This window comes from Salmo salar, chromosome 11 (assembly GCF_965601325.2).
Source record: "Salmo salar chromosome 11, fSalSal1, whole genome shotgun sequence".
NCBI classification, from domain to species: Eukaryota; Metazoa; Chordata; class Actinopteri; order Salmoniformes; family Salmonidae; genus Salmo; species Salmo salar.
The window spans coordinates 84916010-84934013 of NC_138301.1; the positions used below are offsets into that span (position 1 = coordinate 84916010).

Sequence of the window (18004 nt, forward strand, 5' to 3'; positions counted from 1 at the left end):
GACCGTTGCATGTATTGAACAGGTTCTGTATTTATCCAGCATCCCTATCAGTACACTACTAAATTTAGGTGAGTGGAGGGGTCATAGTTTGCTCCCGGGACACTGAATCTAAGCTACTTGCCCCCCTCTCTCTCTATCCCTCTTTCTTCCGTTCTCTGCACCCCCTCCCATTTCTCATGCTCCTCTCTCTCTCTTCTGCCCCTGCTCTCTCATCTAACTCCTCTCTAATCGGATAAGAAAAAGGAAAGAAAAGGGGTGGAGATGAAGAGAGAGGGGTGGAGGTTGGAGAAGAGATCATAATTGGGCTGACATTCTCCCAGGGTAAAGAGAAGAGAAGAAGAACCCCTAGTCTAATGGTTGGCCAGGTGGCTGCCCATCCACACAGGAAAGGTCAGGTATCCTCAGGCTACCTTGTGTGTGTGTCTGATCCCTTACCCCTGCCAATTTCCCCAGCAGCGGCTTGACTATTGTCACACCACCCAGAGGTGTGTGTGTGTGTGTGTGTGTGTGTGTGTGTGTGTGTGTGTGTGTGTGTGTGTGTGTGTGTGTGTGTGTGTGTGTGTGTGTGTGTGTGTGTGTGTGTGTGTGTGTGTGTGTGTGTGTGTGTGTGTGTGTGTGTGTGTGTGTGTGTGTGTGTGTGTGTGTGCGCGCGCACGTGTGGTAACGGAAAGTCTCTCTTTTTATTCACATCCAGCTCTCTGATTGGCTTCCTGCTGCTAGTCTTTGATTTTCTGGGATAACATGCTTAGAACCACAGGACCTGTCTGAGTACCCTCTTTCTCTTATTTCTCTCTAACTTGCTTTCTCTCTCTCTCTCCAGTTTCTTCTCTCTTTCTCCCTCTGCCTCTTCCCTGCCTCGCTCTCTTTCCTCGTCTGTTCTTTATTAAAGACTACGGTACCCCACTGTTTCTTCTCCTCTCTCCCCTCTCTCTCTACATCTGTCTCTTCTCTGCCCCTGCTGGCGTTCTCTCACCCTGCTGGCGTTCTCTGGTTAAGAAGATGTCCAGGGACTTCCCGGCTCTGTCATTTTCAGAGAGTTATGAAGATTTTTCATTATTCCCTATGTGTGTCGCAGATACTGGGTTACAATTGAGTCACACAATGGACATAACGGCATATTAGTTTGGTAAACTGCACACTGGCTGCATATCTAGGCTGAAATGGCCCCCTATTCCCTATGGGCCCTGGTCAAAAGTAGTGCACTATATAGGGAGTAGGGTTCAATTTCAGAGGCAGCTCTACCCTGCTTCCTGCTCTGATAGTGTCTGGTTTGAGTGAGGTTCTGGAAGTGTTTAGGAGGTATTTGCCAGGGCCAGATGGCAGGGACCGGGATGGTCCATGATACCTTTTCCTCTTCCCAGTTTTCCAATTATCCCTAGCCATGCAGATCCCTGCACATTTCACAGATCGACACGCACGCTCCTCACACTAAACTGGGCTCATCTCACACACACACGCAAATTCCCTTAACGAACAGCCCTGCTGCCACAGGCCATTTAGCCATCACCGTCATGTGCTACTAGCTCTCCGCTTGTCCGGTAGTATAGTTCTGAGCTAGGTTAGTTAATACCGAATGGCTTTTGTGGATGATTTTGATAACACATCTCTATATTGCCATTACTGTGTGTGTGTGTGTGTGTGTGTGTGTAGGTGTGTGTGTGTGTGTGTGTGTGTGTGTGTGTGTGTGTGTGTGTGTGTGTGTGTGTGTGTGTGTGTGTGTGTGTGTGTGTGTGTGTGTGTGTGTGTGTGTGTGTGTGTGTGTGTGTGTGTGTGTGTGTGTGTGTGTGTGTGTGCGCGTGTGTGTATTCTAGATAATACAGACTCCCCCATGACTGCGTCAGAAGAAAGAGACAAACCATTATCACAGTGTGAGCCGTAATCACACTGCTATGGGCAGGGCTTGGCACTGTGACACACACACACACACAGTCTCACTTTCTCACTCGACTTCTAATGGGTATAGAAATGGACCGGAAAAATTACACTTTTTCTTTGTCAGTTTAATTTTTTTATTTATCAACATGTGAAATTAAACATAGGGCCATGGCGCCTTAGCAGAGAGCTCCTGTACATTATATCAATATTTGTATCATGAATTCCTTTTTATGGCATTTTTTACCTACAATATATTTGTTTTAAGAATGTGTGGTAACCTGAGTGATGGGTTAGTTCCAGATGGAGTTGCCGATGCGGCCATAAGGGACTCAATGCTGTAAAACAGGGGGAAAAGCATTTCAGATTTACCTTAAGAGGGAGTCCATGTGCCTAGATTTGAGTCTGGTAAAGTTTTATAAAAGAATGAACAATTAATCAGTAGCAGTGCGTGGGTAAAATCACTGGGGAAGCCAAGCCAATAAAAAAAATATATATATATTACAACGTTGTTTGCTCTATAACCCATTTGTTCATACTCCACCGTGATATACAATAAGGCCATGACAACGAAAAGACAACAGTCACACAGTGGCGGAATAATTTCAACTACACGTACGTTTGTTTCATCACAAAACTGGAAAGCAACATCTGTCCGGTGAAGTCCACAAAGCAAATATTGAACGTAACAAACCGTTACAGTGGGGGAAAAAAGTATTTGATCCCCTGCTGATTTTGTACGTTTGCCCACTGATAAAGAAAGGATCAGTCTGTAATTTTAATGGTAGGTTTATTTGAACAGTGAGAGACAGAATAACAACAAAAAAATCCAGAAAAACACATGTCAAAAATGTTATAAATTGATTTGCATTTTAATGAGGGAAATAAGTATTTGACCCCCTCTCAATCAGAAAGATTTCTGGCTCCCAGGTGTCTTTTATACAGGTAACGAGCTGAGATTAGGAGCACACTCTAAAGGTAGTGCTCCTAACCACAGCTTGTTACCTGTAAAAAAGACACCTGTCCACAGAAGCAATCAATCAATTAGATTCCAAACTCTCCACCATGGCCAAGACCAAAGAGCTCTCCAAGGATGTCAGGGACAAGATTGTAGACCTACACAAGGCTGGAATGGGATACAAGACCATCGCCAAGCAGCTTGGTGAGAAGGTGACAACATGATTTGGAAAGGCACACACCTGTCCATATAAGGTCCCACAGTTGACAGTGCATGCCAGACAAAATACCAAGCCATGGGGTCGAAGGAACTGTCCGTAGAGCTCAGAGACAGGATTGTGTCGAGGCACAGATCTGGGGAAGGGTACCAAAATATTTCTGCAGCATTGAAGGTCCCCAAGAACACAGTGGCCTCCATCATTCATAAATGGAAGAAGTTTGGAACCACCAAGACACTTCCTAGAGCTGGCAATCGAGGGAGAAGGGCTTTGTTCAGGGAGGTGACCAAGAACCCAATGGTCACTCTGACAGAGCTCCAGAGTTCCTCTGTGGAGATGGGAGAATCTTCCAGAAATCTCTGCAACACCACCAATCAGGCCTTTATGGTAGAGTGGCCAGAAGAAAGCCACTCCTCCGTAAAAGGCACATGACAGCCCGCATGGAGTTTGCCAAATGGCACCTAAAGACTCTCAGACCATGAGAAACAAGTTTCTCTGGTCTGATGAAACCAAAATTTAACTATTTGGCCTGAATGCCAAGCGTCACATCTGGAGGAAACCTGGCACCATCCCTATGGTGAAGCATGATGGTGGCAGGATCATGCTGTGGGGATGTTTTTCAGCGACAGTGACTGGGAGACTAGTAAGGATCGAGGGAAAGATGAACAGAGCAAAGTACAGAGAGATCCTTGATGAAAACCTGCTCCAGAGCCCTCAGGACCTCAGACTGGGGCGAAGGTTCACCTTCCAACAGGACAACGACCCTAAGTACACAGCCAAAACAACGCAGGAGTGGCTTCGGGACAAGTCTCTGAATGTCCTTGAGTGGCCCAGCCAGAGTCTGGACTTGAACCTGGTTGAACATCTATGGAGAGACCTGAAAATAGCTGTGCAGCAATGCTCCCCATCCAACCTGACAGAGCTTGAGAGGATCTACAGAGAAGAATGGGAGAAACACCCCAAATACAGGTGTGCCAGGCTTGTAGCGTCATACCCAAGAACACTCGAGGCTGTAATCGCTGCCAAAGGTGCTTCAACAAAAAACTGAGTAATGGGTCTGAATACCTATGTAAATGTGATATTTCAGTTTTTTATTTTTAATACATTTGCAAAAATGTATAAATAACACATTTTGCTTTGTCATTATGGTGTACTGTGTATACATTTACATTTACATTTAAGTCATTTAGCAGACGCTCTTATCCAGAGCGACTTACAAATTGGTGCATTCACCTTATGATATCCAGTGGAACAACCACTTTACAATAGTGCATCTAAATCTTTTAAAGGGGGGGGGGGTTAGAAGGATTACTTTATCCTATCCTAGGTATTCCTTAAAGAGGTGGGGTTTCAGGTGTCTCCGGAAGGTGGTGATTGACTCCGCTGTCCTGGCGTCGTGAGGGAGCTTGTTCCACCATTGGGGTGCCAGAGCAGCGAACAGTTTTGACTGGGCTGAGCGGGAACTGTGCTTCCTCAGAGGTAGGGGGGCCAGCAGGCCAGAGGTGGATGAACGCAGTGCCCTTGTTTGGGTGTAGGGCCTGATCAGAGCCTGAAGGTATGGAGGTGCCGTTCCCTTCACAGCTCCGTAGGCAATCACCATGGTCTTGTAGCGGATGCCAGTGGAGAGAGCGGAGGAGCGGGGTGACGTGAGAGAACTTGGGAAGGTTGAACACCAGACGGGCTGCGGCGTTCTGGATGAGTTGTAGGGGTTTAATGGCACAGGCAGGGAGCCCAGCCAACAGCAAGTTGCAGTAATCCAGACGGGAGATGACAAGTGCCTGGATTAGGACCTGCGCCGCTTCCTGTGTGAGGCAGGGTCGTACTCTGCGAATGTTGTAGAGCATGAACCTACAGGATCGGGTCACCGCCTTGATGTTATTGGAGAACGACAGGGTGTTGTCCAGGATCACGCCAAGGTTCTTAGCACTCTGGGAGGAGGACACAAGGGAGTTGTCAACCGTGATGGCGAGATCATGGAACGGGCAGTCCTTCCCCGGGAGGAAGAGCAGCTCCATCTTGCCGAGGTTCAGCTTGAGGTGGTGATCCGTCATCCACACTGATATGTCTGACAGACATGCAGAGATGCGATTCGCCGCCTGGTTATCAGAAGGGGGAAAGGAGAAGATTAATTGTGTGTCGTCTGCATATCAATGATAGGAGAGACCATGTGAGGATATGACAGAGCCAAGTGACTTGGTGTATAGCGAGAATAGGAGAGGGCCTAGAACAGAGCCCTGGGGGACACCAGTGGTGAGAGCGCATGGTGCGGAGACAGATTCTCGCCACGCCACCTGGTAGGAGCGACCTGTCAGGTAGGACGCAATCCAAGCGTGGGCCGCGCCGGAGATGCCCAACTCGGAGAGGGTGGAGAGGAGGATCTGATGGTTCACAGTATCAAAGGCAGCAGATAGGTCTAGAAGGATGAGAGCAGAGGAGAGAGAGTTAGCTTTAGCAGTGCGGAGAGCCTCCGTGACACAGAGAAGAGCAGTCTCAGTTGAATGCCCAGTCTTGAAACCTGACTGATTAGGATCAAGAAGGTCATTCTGAGAGAGATAGCAGGAGAGCTGGCCAAGGACGGCACGGACGGCACGTTCAAGAGTTTTGGAGAGAAAGAAGGGATACTGGTCTGTAGTTGTTGACATCAGAGGGATCGAGTGTAGGTTTTTTCAGAAGGGGTGCAACTCTCGCTCTCTTGAAGACGGAAGGGACGTAGCCAGCGGTCAAGGATGAGTTGATGAGCGAGGTGAGGTAGGGGAGAAGGTCTCCGGAAATGGTCTAGAGAAGAGAGGAGGGGATAGGGTCAAGTGGGCAGGTTGTTGGGCAGCCGGCCGTCACAAGACGCGAGATTTCATCTGGAGAGAGAGGGGAGAAAGAGGTCAAAGCACAGGGTAGGGCAGTGTGAGCAGGACCAGCGGTGTCGTTTGACTTAGCAAACGAGGATCGGATATCGTCAACCTTCTTTTCAAAATGGTTGACGAAGTCATCCGCAGAGAGGGAGGAGGGGGGGGAGGGGGAGGATGATTCAGGAGGGAGGAGAAGGTAGCAAAGAGCTTCCTAGGGTTAGAGGCAGATGCTTGGAATTTAAAGTGGTAGAAAGTGGCTTTAGCAGCAGAGACAGAAGAGGAGAATGTAGAGAGGAGGGAGTGAAAGGATGCCAGGTCCGCAGGGAGGCGAGTTTTCCTCCATTTCCGCTCGGCTGCCCGGAGCCCTGTTCTGTGAGCTCGTAGTGAGTCGTCGAGCCACGGAGCAGGAGGGGAGGACCGAGCCGGCCTGGAGGATAGGGGACAGAGAAAATCAAAGGATGCAGAAAGGGAGGAGAGGAGGGTTGAGGAGGCAGAATCAGGAGATAGGTTGGAGAAGGTTTGAGCAGAGGGAAGAGATGATAGGATGGAAGAGGAGAGAGTAGCGGGAGAGAGAGAGCGAAGGTTGGGACGGCGCAATACCATCCGAGTAGGGGCAGAGTGAGAAGTGTTGGATGAGAGCAAGAGGGAAAAGGATACAAGGTAGTGGTCGGAGATTTGAAGGGGAGTTGCAATGAGATTAGTGGAAGAACAGCATCTAGTAAAGATGAGGTCAAGCGTATTGCCTGCCTTGTGATTAGGGGGGGAAGGTGAGAGGGTGAGGTCAAAAGAGGAGAGGAGTGGAAAGAAGGAGGCAGAGAGGAATGAGTCAAAGGTAGACGTGGGGAGGTTAAAGTCACCCAGAACTGTGAGAGGTGAGCCATCCTCAGGAAAGGAACTTATCAAGGCGTCAAGCTCATTGATGAACTCTCCAAGGGAACCTGGAGAGCGATAAATGATAAGGATGTTAAGCTTGAAAGGGCTGGTAACTGTGACAGCATGGAATTCAAATGAGGAGATAGACAGATGGGTCAGGGGAGAAAGAGAGAATGTCCACTTGGGAGAGATGAGGATTCCAGTGCCACCACTCCGCTGGCTCAATGCTCTAGGGGTATGCGAGAACACGTGGGCAGACGAAGAGAGAGCAGTAGGAGTAGCAGTGTTATCTGTGGTAATCCATGTTTCCGTCAGCGCCAGGAAGTCTAGGGACTGGAGGGTAGCATAGGCTGAGATGAACTCAGCCTTGTTGGCTGCAGACCGGCAGTTCCAGAGGCTGCCGGAGACCTGGAACTCCACGTGGGTCGTGCGCGCTGGGACCACCAGGTTAGAGTGGCAGCGGCCACGCGGTGTGAAGCGTCTGTATGGCCTGTGCAGAGGGGAGAGAACAGGGATAGACAGACACATAGTTGACAAGCTACAGAAGTGTTGTTTCTTGTATTATTGTCTCTTGTGTCTTTAGAGAACTGTTTCACTTTGATATCCTTTTTCTTCTGTCCTGATTTTCTCTTTCTTTTCTTCTGTTAACTAGATATTCTTTGTTGTTCTTCGTTAGCTAGCTAGCTTCTTCCAAAAGAGTCCCTAGCAACTGCTTAGCAACTGGTAAACAATTCAGCTAGCTAAGATAACTACAATTTTATGAAAAATAGTTATTTTTCAAAAGCCTATCTTTTTTTGTTTGTTCTTTGTTTGTTGCTTGTTTTTTCTCCTATTCAGTCTTGCAGTTTTCTTTTGCTTTTTTCCGATGTACTTCACTCTAAAAACCATGTAAATTTCAATATTTGTAGGAGCTCATTTTTTCAGCTGCTGCTGCTCAAATTGGAGTTCCGGAACATAATGTATAGATTGATGAAAGGGGGAAAAAACGATTTAATCCATTTTAGAATAATGCTGTAACGTAACAAAATGTAGAAAGAGTGAAGGGCTCTGAATACTTTCCAAATGCACTGTAGTATTGACATTGCTTAGCCTTTTTTTTTTATTATAGCAACTGGCTTAAATCATTATGCATTTATCCCCAGCATTGATTTGACTGTTAGGAGTTGCAGTGTCTTCTGGGAGTTGTAGTCTCATCTCAACATGTTCTCTCTTCCCTGTTTTGCTGTAGGACTTCCTGACAGACCTGATGATGTCAGAGGTGGACCGGTGTGGGGAGAACGAGCACCTGATCTTCAGAGAGAACACTCTGGCTACCAAGGCTATAGAGGAGTACCTCAAGCTGGTGGGGCAGAAGTACCTGCAGGACGCACTTGGTAAGTCTGTCTGCCTCTTTTTCTGAATGTCTTGGTAGTTTGATTGTATTGACATTCCCAGCCTTAGTTACATTAATCCATTTTTGTCCAGCATATTGAGTCATTGAAACTGAGACAGTGCATCCCGAATGGAGGCAGCAAACAATGTACCAGGCCAGCTGTGATTTACAACCTGATAGTAATATTTTATATTGATCATTACATCTGATATTATGATGGTCTGTTTGTTTCATATCTGCAAAGTAGTTCCAACGCTGCCAGTTCCACTTTAAGTTCAGATGTGGCAAATTAGTATGTTTAAAAAAATAAAAAAAATAGAACATTCTCTGAACATTACTAAAGTTTTCTTGTGGTTTTTATGGAATGTTTTCTTAATGTTCTGAGAACAAAATGTATGTTTTTAAATAACATTATTAGAACGTTCCCTCAACGTTACTAAAGTTTTCTTGTTGTTTTTGTGGAAAGTTTTCGTAACGTTCCGGAACAATTTGAGAACATGACTTTAAATAGAACCATGAGGAAACCTGTAGGAAACGTTATGCTGAAGTACTGAAATTCCCATAGAAGAACATTCTCCGAAATATTTGACAACATTCTCAATGTCAAACTAGTTGGAGAACGTTCCTATAACATTACCAAAATTGAAATTAAATATAACCATCTTTTAAGTTTTAGGAAATGTTCTGTTAAAGCAATGAAGTACCACATTTTTTGTTAGTTCATAGTAAAGAGCTTACTGAGCTGTAGTAGAGGTCAAAGGTCATTGAGCTGTAGTGGAGGTCTTAGGGCAGAGAAGGCAAAACCCTCCTGTTCACAGGACTTTCTCTTTTTTTCCCCTTCCCTATCGCACTCTCCCTTTCTCTACCATAAGGTTAGTCCAGTGTTGTGTTATTGTTTGGCTGTGGTCCCGGCGATAAGCCTGGTGCATGTTGCTGTATTTACCTCACCCAGCCTGATTTAGCAACGTACACAGCAGCAGTTTTAGCTGCAGAAAAGCACACGTCCTCCCTGCAAATGCTCTTTCTTTTTCCCTCCCTCTCTCATTTCCCTCTCTGTGTATAGATCTAAAAGGTCTGTCTGTCTGTCTGTCTGTCTGTCTGTCTGTCTGTCTGTCTGTGTCTTTATTTCTGGGGTTGTGTTAAGCATATATTGGCGCCTCAGTGAATCATCCATGTGTGTATTCCTTGGAGCCAATGTGCTTTGAAGCCTACAGTAGGTGAATAATGGAACATCTCATCGCTGCCAAAGATTGACTGGTTCTGGTCTGCCATGCAGGGGTGACATAAGGATGACCAGGAGTAGGGAGAGGGAGAGGGGGAGGGAGAGAGACAGACAAACTGTACAGGGAAAATGATTACACCTTATCACTGTCAAACTACGGATGAGATCTTCTTTTTATAGTCTTACCACATCCACTCTCTCTCGCTCTCTCTCCTCCCTCACTCTCTCTCTCTTCCTCTCTTTAACTCTTGTTCTACTTCACATGGGAAGGACAAGGTTGACAGGAAGGGGGAGAGGGGGGGGTTTGTGGAACGTTGATGGAGCCTTGTCCTAATGTCGTCTGTGTTGTCGTTATGTCGTCTGGTGCATTGACTGAGATTGAGCGCATGAACATCAGTCGTGTTACCTGGGATGACCTGGGTCTCCGCTCAGGTTCACTCAGGGTTCTTATTGTTGGTTGACATATTGTTGCCATTGGATAGTTGGGGACGGTCTGAAGTGATGTCTTGCTTATGGTATGCTGTTATGGTGTGATGTTTTGAATTGAGACACGGTAATTTTGTCAGCGATTCAGTGTCACTTTAAGAAAAAAAATCCCAGCGGTCAATAGCAAAAACAGCCTCCTGGTGGTCAATCATTCTAACTATCGCCAGCAACAAACTGTTTACTGAATGAATGAATGTTTGTGTCTGAATTAATGAAGGTTTGTGTCTGAATTAATGAATGTCTGAATGGATGAATGTTTGTGTCTCATTACTCACCTGTCTCCCTCTCCAACCCTGTTGACTCTCCATACTGACTGAATGTCAGTGTCTGACTGTCTCTCTCTCTCCCTGTGTTATAGGTGAGTTTATCAAGGCGCTGTATGAGTCAGATGAGAACTGTGAGGTGGACCCATCCAAGTGTTCGTCCAATGACCTGCAGGAGCACCAGAGCAACCTGAAGATGTGCTGCGAGTTGGCCTTCTGCAAGATCATCAACTCCTACTGGTAACTACTGGGACACCAGCCACAATACACTACCATTTATCTCTCATGACATTTTAGGAACCACAGGTAACAGTACACTGTCTTATCTCCTCCCTAACGTTGTTGATACTTCCCCCTCCCTGGCAGTGTGTTTCCACGGGAACTGAAGGAGGTGTTTGCGTCGTGGCGACAGGAGTGCAGTAGCCGGGGCCGACCGGACATCAGCGAGCGGCTGATCAGTGCGTCTCTGTTCCTGCGCTTCCTGTGTCCGGCCGTTATGTCACCGTCGCTCTTCAACCTGATGCAGGAGTACCCTGACGACCGCACCGCACGCACACTCACGCTCATCGCCAAGGTTACTCAGAACCTGGCCAACTTCACCAAGTGAGTGTGTGTTGATGGTGTGTGTGTTGACGTTGTCTGTTTTTGCTGTGTTTGTGTGTGTGCCTGCGTGCGTGCAAGAGAGAGAGAGAGCTTGTTTTCTATACGCAGGCACTCACTCTCCCCCCTCCTCTCTCTCGCTCTCTCTCTTTCTTTTTTTCTCCCTTCATCCCAGGTTTGGCAGTAAGGAGGAGTACATGTCCTTTATGAACCAGTTCCTGGAGCATGAGTGGACCAACATGCAGCGCTTCCTGCTGGAGATCTCTAACCCGGAGACCATCTCTAACACAGCAGGGTTCGAAGGTTACATCGACCTGGGACGTGAGCTGTCCACCCTGCACAACCTGCTGTCAGAGGTCGTCTCTACCATGGACCAGGTAGGGCTGACAACCGGGGGGAGGTCAACAATGAATACAAGAGACATTTTGTCATTCGTTCATATACACTTATATCGTTTTTCAAGAATTGAAAGGAGACAGGAGTTTGTCCTGACCACTCAAGGCCCCAGCTATAAGCGGATTTTCATGATCAGAATTGATCAAGAACAACTCTGAGCCCTGGTGAAAGCCTATATAACTAGGCCCCAGACCTTTTCTCTGGTCAGGTCATGTAGTCAGGAAAGACTTCTGGCCCTAATTAAATACGTACTTTGAAAGTACATGCTTAAAAATGTTGTAGTGCATTATCACTACCCTTCAGTATTTAATGATGTACAGGGTGCATTAGCATGTTTACCTAACAACATTCAACAATGTGTGTAGCACACTATTGCTTATATAATACAACCACTGCTATCACTCTCTGTCAATGAAAGTGCACTATTGGTATGCTCTGACTTGCAAATGGATTTGCTGGGGCACCTAGTGCATAAGCCATTGTTCCGTATGGAGAGCCATCCCAGCGTGGTAATTACTAGGTACATTGGGGGCAAAACCCATGGACTCCATTCGTATGTGTGTGTGCTCCATCCGATCCTCACAGAGAACAACACACTTCCCTTTTTATTAAAGAAAAAACTCCTGTCTGTCTCCGTTCGACATCAAGTCCTCCCAGGCTCTGATTCATTATTCAAACTGACGGGCATAATTAGAGGAAGATTAGCACTCTGTAATTGGAAAAATAATACGCCATCTAGCAGCTGACTGACTGATACAGACACGGGGACGGACATTTTGGAGGAAAATAGTTGCCGTCTCATCTGCGATCCAAGGTTTCAGCTAGTGCCTATAAAAGTTGCAACAGCACCACATGAATGCTTAAAATGGCTTCGTATAGTGGAGTAGAAGACGGTGAAGAATGCCATTAATACAGAGTGAGCCTAAGTAGGATGACGTTTGCCCCCAAGCCTAGACACTGATCTAATGTCAGTCTAATGTCTTCCGTACCCCACCGCCCTAATTAGTTATTAGGATTGCGGGAGGTGGAAGTGGATCTTAGATCTTTGCTTAAAGGCCTCAACTTTTATACTGTGCTACCATCACCCCTGACCCCCATCTCTGACTTTTAACCTTTTGCCCCCTCAGACCTCCGCCTCCAAACTGGGGCCTCTACCCAGGATCCTCCGGGAGGTGAACACAGCCCTGACCAACCCGTCCAGTATGACCATGACCGCTCCGTCCCCCTCTGACCGTACGGGGTCTCCGCCCAACGCCGGGGCGGGCTGCAGCATCTCCACCGGCCTGCAGAAGATGGTCATCGACAATGACCTCTCAGGGTAAGGACAGGGTGAGGGTAGGGTAAAGGTTAGGAAGAACAAACAAACAAAAAAAGGAAACGGTATGGGTAAGGATGATTAAGGTGGTCAAGGTTTGCTCTTCAAAATTTCATGTGCGATAAAAGGTAATGAAGATCAACAATGAAGAATGATAATGAAGATCTCTTGTAAGTTCATTTCTTTGTCAGGGGAATGAGATGAAGGTCATTGTTGTCTATTGTGTTCAGCAGTGGTCCAGGATCAATCGGTATAATTAGCCACTGTCGTCGTCGTCGCGCCCCCCTTATCGGACCACGCTATGGTGTGTCGACCCAGTCACAGTCCCTGTCCCGTCCTGTCCCCTCCATTCCTTCCTTATCAGGCTGGCAGAGAACCTGTAACCCCAGTCAGATTTATGGAGGCTGGAGTGAACAAGCCTAGCATTCTAGCAGTCTTTCTTAATTACATCCCATTCACACAGGGAGGGAGGGAGGGAGATATAGAGAGAGGAGAGAGAGAAAGCAGCAGAGAGAGAGAAAGTGAGAGAGAGAGATTATGGGGACATAAATCGTGGTTGTCAAGGTAATCGTCTCCAGACAATAAAGCTTCTGACTGGGTGGTGGAGGAAAGGAGAGGAGGAGGAGGAGGAGGAGGAGGAGGAGGGGAGGGGAGAGAATGAGTGTGGATCACTTAACTTCTCCCTATGACTCACATCCTCACCTGCTGCTGGTTTGCTGTTTTTATACCATGTGTCCTGTTGTGTAGGGTGAGTGTTCATTGGGACTTCACACTTAACTGTTTCTTATGTGTGGGCTGAAGGGTTTGACTGGTCATTTTTCATGTCTGTAAGGGTCAATAGATACAGCAGTGTACAACTGTTTTACAGAATAGTCAAAACCTCTCTCTCTAACTTTGTCATTCCTCCTTTTTACCTCCTGCTCCTCCTCCCCTCAACCCCCCCCCCCCCCCCTCTCCTCTCTCAGGTTGGTAGACTTCACCAGGTTACCCTCCCCGACCCCGGAGAACAAGGACCTTTTCTTCGTCACCAGGAATTCTGGGATCCACCCCTCCCCGGCCCGCAGCTCTAGCTACTCCGAGTCCAATGAACCCGAGCTGGGCATGGCCAACGGCAGCAAAAGCCTGTCCATGGTGGACCTCCAGGACCCCCGCATCTTAGAGAGCGGCCCCTCAGACGGACTGGGAGAGGGCATCGTTCCTGGGGGAGTGTGGTCGGCCCGGACCCCCCAGGGTAACATCATTGGAGGTCCTACACTGAGGAGGCCGGTCCAGACCCCCACCACCCCTGGGTCGGAGAGTGCCCCAGGCAGGCCGGCTCAGCTTCTGGCCCCCCTGTCCTTCCAGAACCCCGTCTACCAGATGGCGGCAGGGCTGCCAGTGTCGCCGCGAGGCATGGCCGACTCGGGCTCCGAGTGTCACAGCTCCCACAGTTCCCATAGCAACAATGAGGACGGGCTGGGAGGAGGAGGGAAACACAACACCTTCCTGAACCACGGAGGAGGAGGAGGAGGAGGAGGAGGTGGGGGGAGTAGCGGGGAGGAGTTTGCACGTCGTTCGGGGGAGTTTGTAGGCACGCGGAGGCAGCTGTCACTCACAGAGGCCCAGCCCACCATGCCCAGACAAAACAACGCCGGCCCCCAGCGCAGGATAGACCAGCCTCCTCCGCAGACCACCGTCACCAGGGGCCGCACGCCGCCCAACCTGCTCAACAGCGGGCCCTACCCGCGCCCCTCCAGCGGCAACATGATGTCATCATCGCCCGACTGGCCTGGCAGTGGTGCGCGGCTACGGCAACAGTCGTCATCATCAAAAGGAGACAGCCCCGAGACCAAGCAGAGAGCCCAGCACAAACAGGTCAGGCAACGTATGCTTGTTCAAATGACTGTGTATATGGGATAGCTGTTACAGCGTGGTTCTTGGCTGGCAGTCATGTTGGTAACTTCAAAATTGGCTTTCAGGGTTCGTACCGTATCAGCTTTGAAACATGATCATTTGTCTCTCAATGAGTTCTCAGGCTAAATAAGGCTTTAGATGAACAAATGACGCAGTGTCATGGAACGCTTCCATTAATACCACTTCATCCCGTTATGCGTTGCATGTTGACGATGCCTGTATGTCCAGTGGGTGGTGTCTGAGGCCTCTGTTTATTCTAGTCGTTGGAGCAGCCAGCATGTAATGGCCGTAAACGCCACGCTCAACGTCTCTGCACCGTTTTCACGTGGAAGTCTAATAGCACGGGATCACAGGTAGAGTGATGGATGCAGGCGTAGGTCTATCGTTTCCTGCTTTCGTACGGACGCATCGAGATAGACAGGCTAGTTAGTTTATTAGTTAGTCGTTTTTTGGGTTGGTAGCAGGTCACACGCACACTCACTCAAATCTTGCACTCGGTTATTTGTGTGTGTGTGTGTGTGTGTGTGTGTGTGTGTGTGTGTGTGTGGCTGTGTGTGTGGCTGTGTGTGTGTGTGTGGCTGTGTGTGTCTCGCTGTTGGGACTGGGAATTGTTCTAGTGTGTGTATAATTGATCTGCTGGCATCCTCAGGCTGTTAAAAATGACCTCATAGTCAGCAGGTCACATAGTCAGCAGGTCACCATCGACCAGGCTGGCTGTTCGATGGTTTCCCCCCCGGTGATCTCTGGCCTCAAGGTGACAGGAAGGACATTTACATTCCCAGTTTCCCGCAATACCCTGCTCCCCCCTAGGGACTGATTGGCTCGGCTTAGTGATTGACTGATTGGTGTAGCCCGAGGGTCGAGGGTTAATGGGGTCGTAATGGAAACCAGACGGACACCATGCGCGCTCTCGGGGATTTGTTAAGCATGTTGTTTTGAATGTCTTCTTCCTTCCTTCCTTCCTCTCTGAATTCCATTAGAGACACATAGTAGGAGGATTAGAGCGAGACATTGAGAAGGAAATCAATTGCTTGATTGAGTCGCTGTCTGGCTGCACTGACTGGTTTTCAGCTCTGTCTGGAGATGCATGTATATTTAATAGAGCTCGATGCTTATATACTGACAAGATTGCAACTATAGTTCTGATCCGTGTCACACAGCTGTAATCAAACCTGGCTTGGTTCTGAGTTTACAAAATGATCCTGTCTCAGTCCAATTTAGAATGCCGTTCCAGAAATGATGATAAGCTATTGTGCATGTCGCCGAACATCACATGAATATGTCACTAACTAACTAACAGACTAACTAACATTATATATTCAGTAGAAATCTCTTGTCTGTCTTGACCTTGGTATTTTTCTGAGAAGTGTCCAATGACAATGAAATGACAGTGTGAGGTTTGAGCTAATATATTTTAATTCATTCAGTTCACCATATCTGAGATTCAAATAAATATATTCAATGTTTCAGTTCCAAAGAGTATTTTGGACTTTGTCTGTGAAATGATCCCACTCTTCTTACACTCCCTTCACAGTCCAAAAGCTCCATCTCCCTCTGACCAACTGTCAGTCACCATAACTGACACATTTAATGACACACACACACACACACACACACACACACACACACACACACACACACACACACACACACACACACACACACACAAACACGACACTCTGCTCTAGTGATCACATTATGTGTTCTTCACGTTCCATATGCATTTCATGCTTATTCCGGTGTGTATGTAATCTGTATGCCGGTGTGTGTGCACCGTATGCCGGTGTGTGTGTGTACCGTATGACGTGTGTGGGCGTCCCACTCGACTCAGCTCATGTGTGTGTTGTGTTGGTTCCACTAGGCCCCCTCCCCAATGAACCCCAATGCGCTGGACCGTACGGCTGCCTGGCTGTTGAATATGAATGTGCAGTATGTAGACCATGAGGGGATGGACCCCGAGTTCAGAAACAGAGAGGATCTCACTCAGGCCGAGAAGGTAACGTCCAACTCCCAAACCAACCTTAACCCCCTCTCAACCTCCCATTTACCTCCCTAACAACACCCCCGTTCCTCAGCACCCATCCTCTACCTCTCCGCCTAACCCTCAACTGTAAGCACTACCTCACTCCCTGTAACCAGTACTCTCTCTACTCCCCTCAACTCCCAATGCCAAGACCTCCTTCCTACCCTTAACTTTTCCCCCTTACAACTTACAATCACTCACAGTAACCCAGCATCTCTAATAACAATACTCTGAATGGTCAAAGGATTTCAACTTTAAGGTATTCTCTTTTGTAATTGTGTGTGTGTGTGTGTGTGTGTGTGTGTGTGTGTGTGTGTGTGTGTGTGTGTGTGTGTGTGTGTGTGTGTGTGTGTGTGTGTGTGTGTGTGTGTGTGTTTATGCTTCCTACTGCTTATTCACTTGCTTCTCATCCCACCAGCTCATGCTTTGACTGGCTGTCACACTCACACCTCGGCTGCACATGATTCATACATGATCATTACAGCTCTATCAAACGTTGAGGAAGTTGGAAAATGCATAACCAATACACAATCAATAATTAACTCCAGCTCTGATGGGATCCTTCAGAGGATGTTTTAAAACTACACACAAAGAAATCATGGTTCCTCAAGGGGATGGTTCTATGTGGAACCATAATGACTCAAATAACCCTTTGAGTTCTCCAATGGTTATTTACAGTTCACAAAAGGGTTCTTTGCTCTTTTAGTGATAATTAAAATGTAGGTGAGGCGACTCATTAGAATATTTTGGGGTGTGGTTTGCGTATCGCTCTTTTTGTGCAACCGTGAGTGAGAGTGTCATTCAAGTTTATGTAATGTGTTTTTATGCCGTTACATGTTATATAAGACTATGATCAGTGATGCTGTCTTGTGAAACACTCCAGGATGGCCTTGTGTCAATTGAGACTGGTTGACTAAATCAGTCAGGTGTTCTCAATTCTCTCCTCAGGGACACCCAGCTGTTTCAAAGGTAGCACACTTGATTCAACTTGTCAATTAACACAATAATAACACCGATGGAATTTTAACAATATAATATGGTTGATAGAAAACCCTGTGGTTCTTCAAAAGGATCTATAAAGAACCATTTAAAAAGGGTTGGAACCATAGCGGAACCCTTTTTGGGTGCTTTATAGATCCTTAGGAAAGGGTTCTTTATACCACCATATAGGTTCCGTTTAGAACCTCTATCTGGTACTATTTAGAACCATTATTGTTTAGTGCGTACCCTTAAATGCAGCTGCAGGATCCAGGATGTGTTTTATTAAAGGGATTTGCTTCTGCTCCTCATTTCTCCCAGCCAGCACAAACTCTCTCCTCTCCAGTACCGTTCACAGGTCCGTCTTCTCCCTCTCATCCCTCCGTCTATTCCCTCCGTCTATTCCCTATTCCCTCTATTCTCCTGGAACAGTGCTCAGCTTAAGTCCTCACAGGCCCAGGTTTAGAGGTTAGGGATCAAAGGCAAGTGCTGGTGGGATTTGGGACATGGAAGGAATGGAAACTTATCCCTCCCAGGAATACTGGTGGCTTAGAAAAGTTTGAAGTTTTACTGTGAGTGTTGGCTAATGGGTACTTATAGTCTTCCACACTTCCAACAATTTTTATAATCCTGCCTAGTGCGAGTTTCAGTTTCCCTTCAATATTTGACAATTGAAAACTTGAAACCAGGTAG

The 18004-nt window shown here is 47.3% G+C and overlaps 1 protein-coding gene across 5 annotated transcripts in view; it reads left to right on the top strand.

Moving 5' to 3' along the window:
* The window catches only part of LOC106562976 (disabled homolog 2-interacting protein), a 207830-nt gene that overhangs the window by 175877 nt on the left and 13949 nt on the right, over positions 1–18004 (top strand). For 4 of the 5 annotated variants that reach the window (XM_014128141.3, XM_014128139.3, XM_014128144.3 and 1 more), the window contains 7 exons: positions 7992–8136; positions 10202–10346; positions 10473–10709; positions 10882–11083; positions 12230–12420; positions 13383–14271; positions 16172–16306. In XM_014128141.3, coding sequence (XP_013983616.1) covers positions 7992–8136; positions 10202–10346; positions 10473–10709; positions 10882–11083; positions 12230–12420; positions 13383–14271; positions 16172–16306 — 1944 coding nt within the window. The remainder of the gene's footprint in view (positions 1–7991; positions 8137–10201; positions 10347–10472; positions 10710–10881; positions 11084–12229; positions 12421–13382; positions 14272–16171; positions 16307–18004) is intronic. The other variant, XM_082958112.1, reaches the window with a different exon arrangement.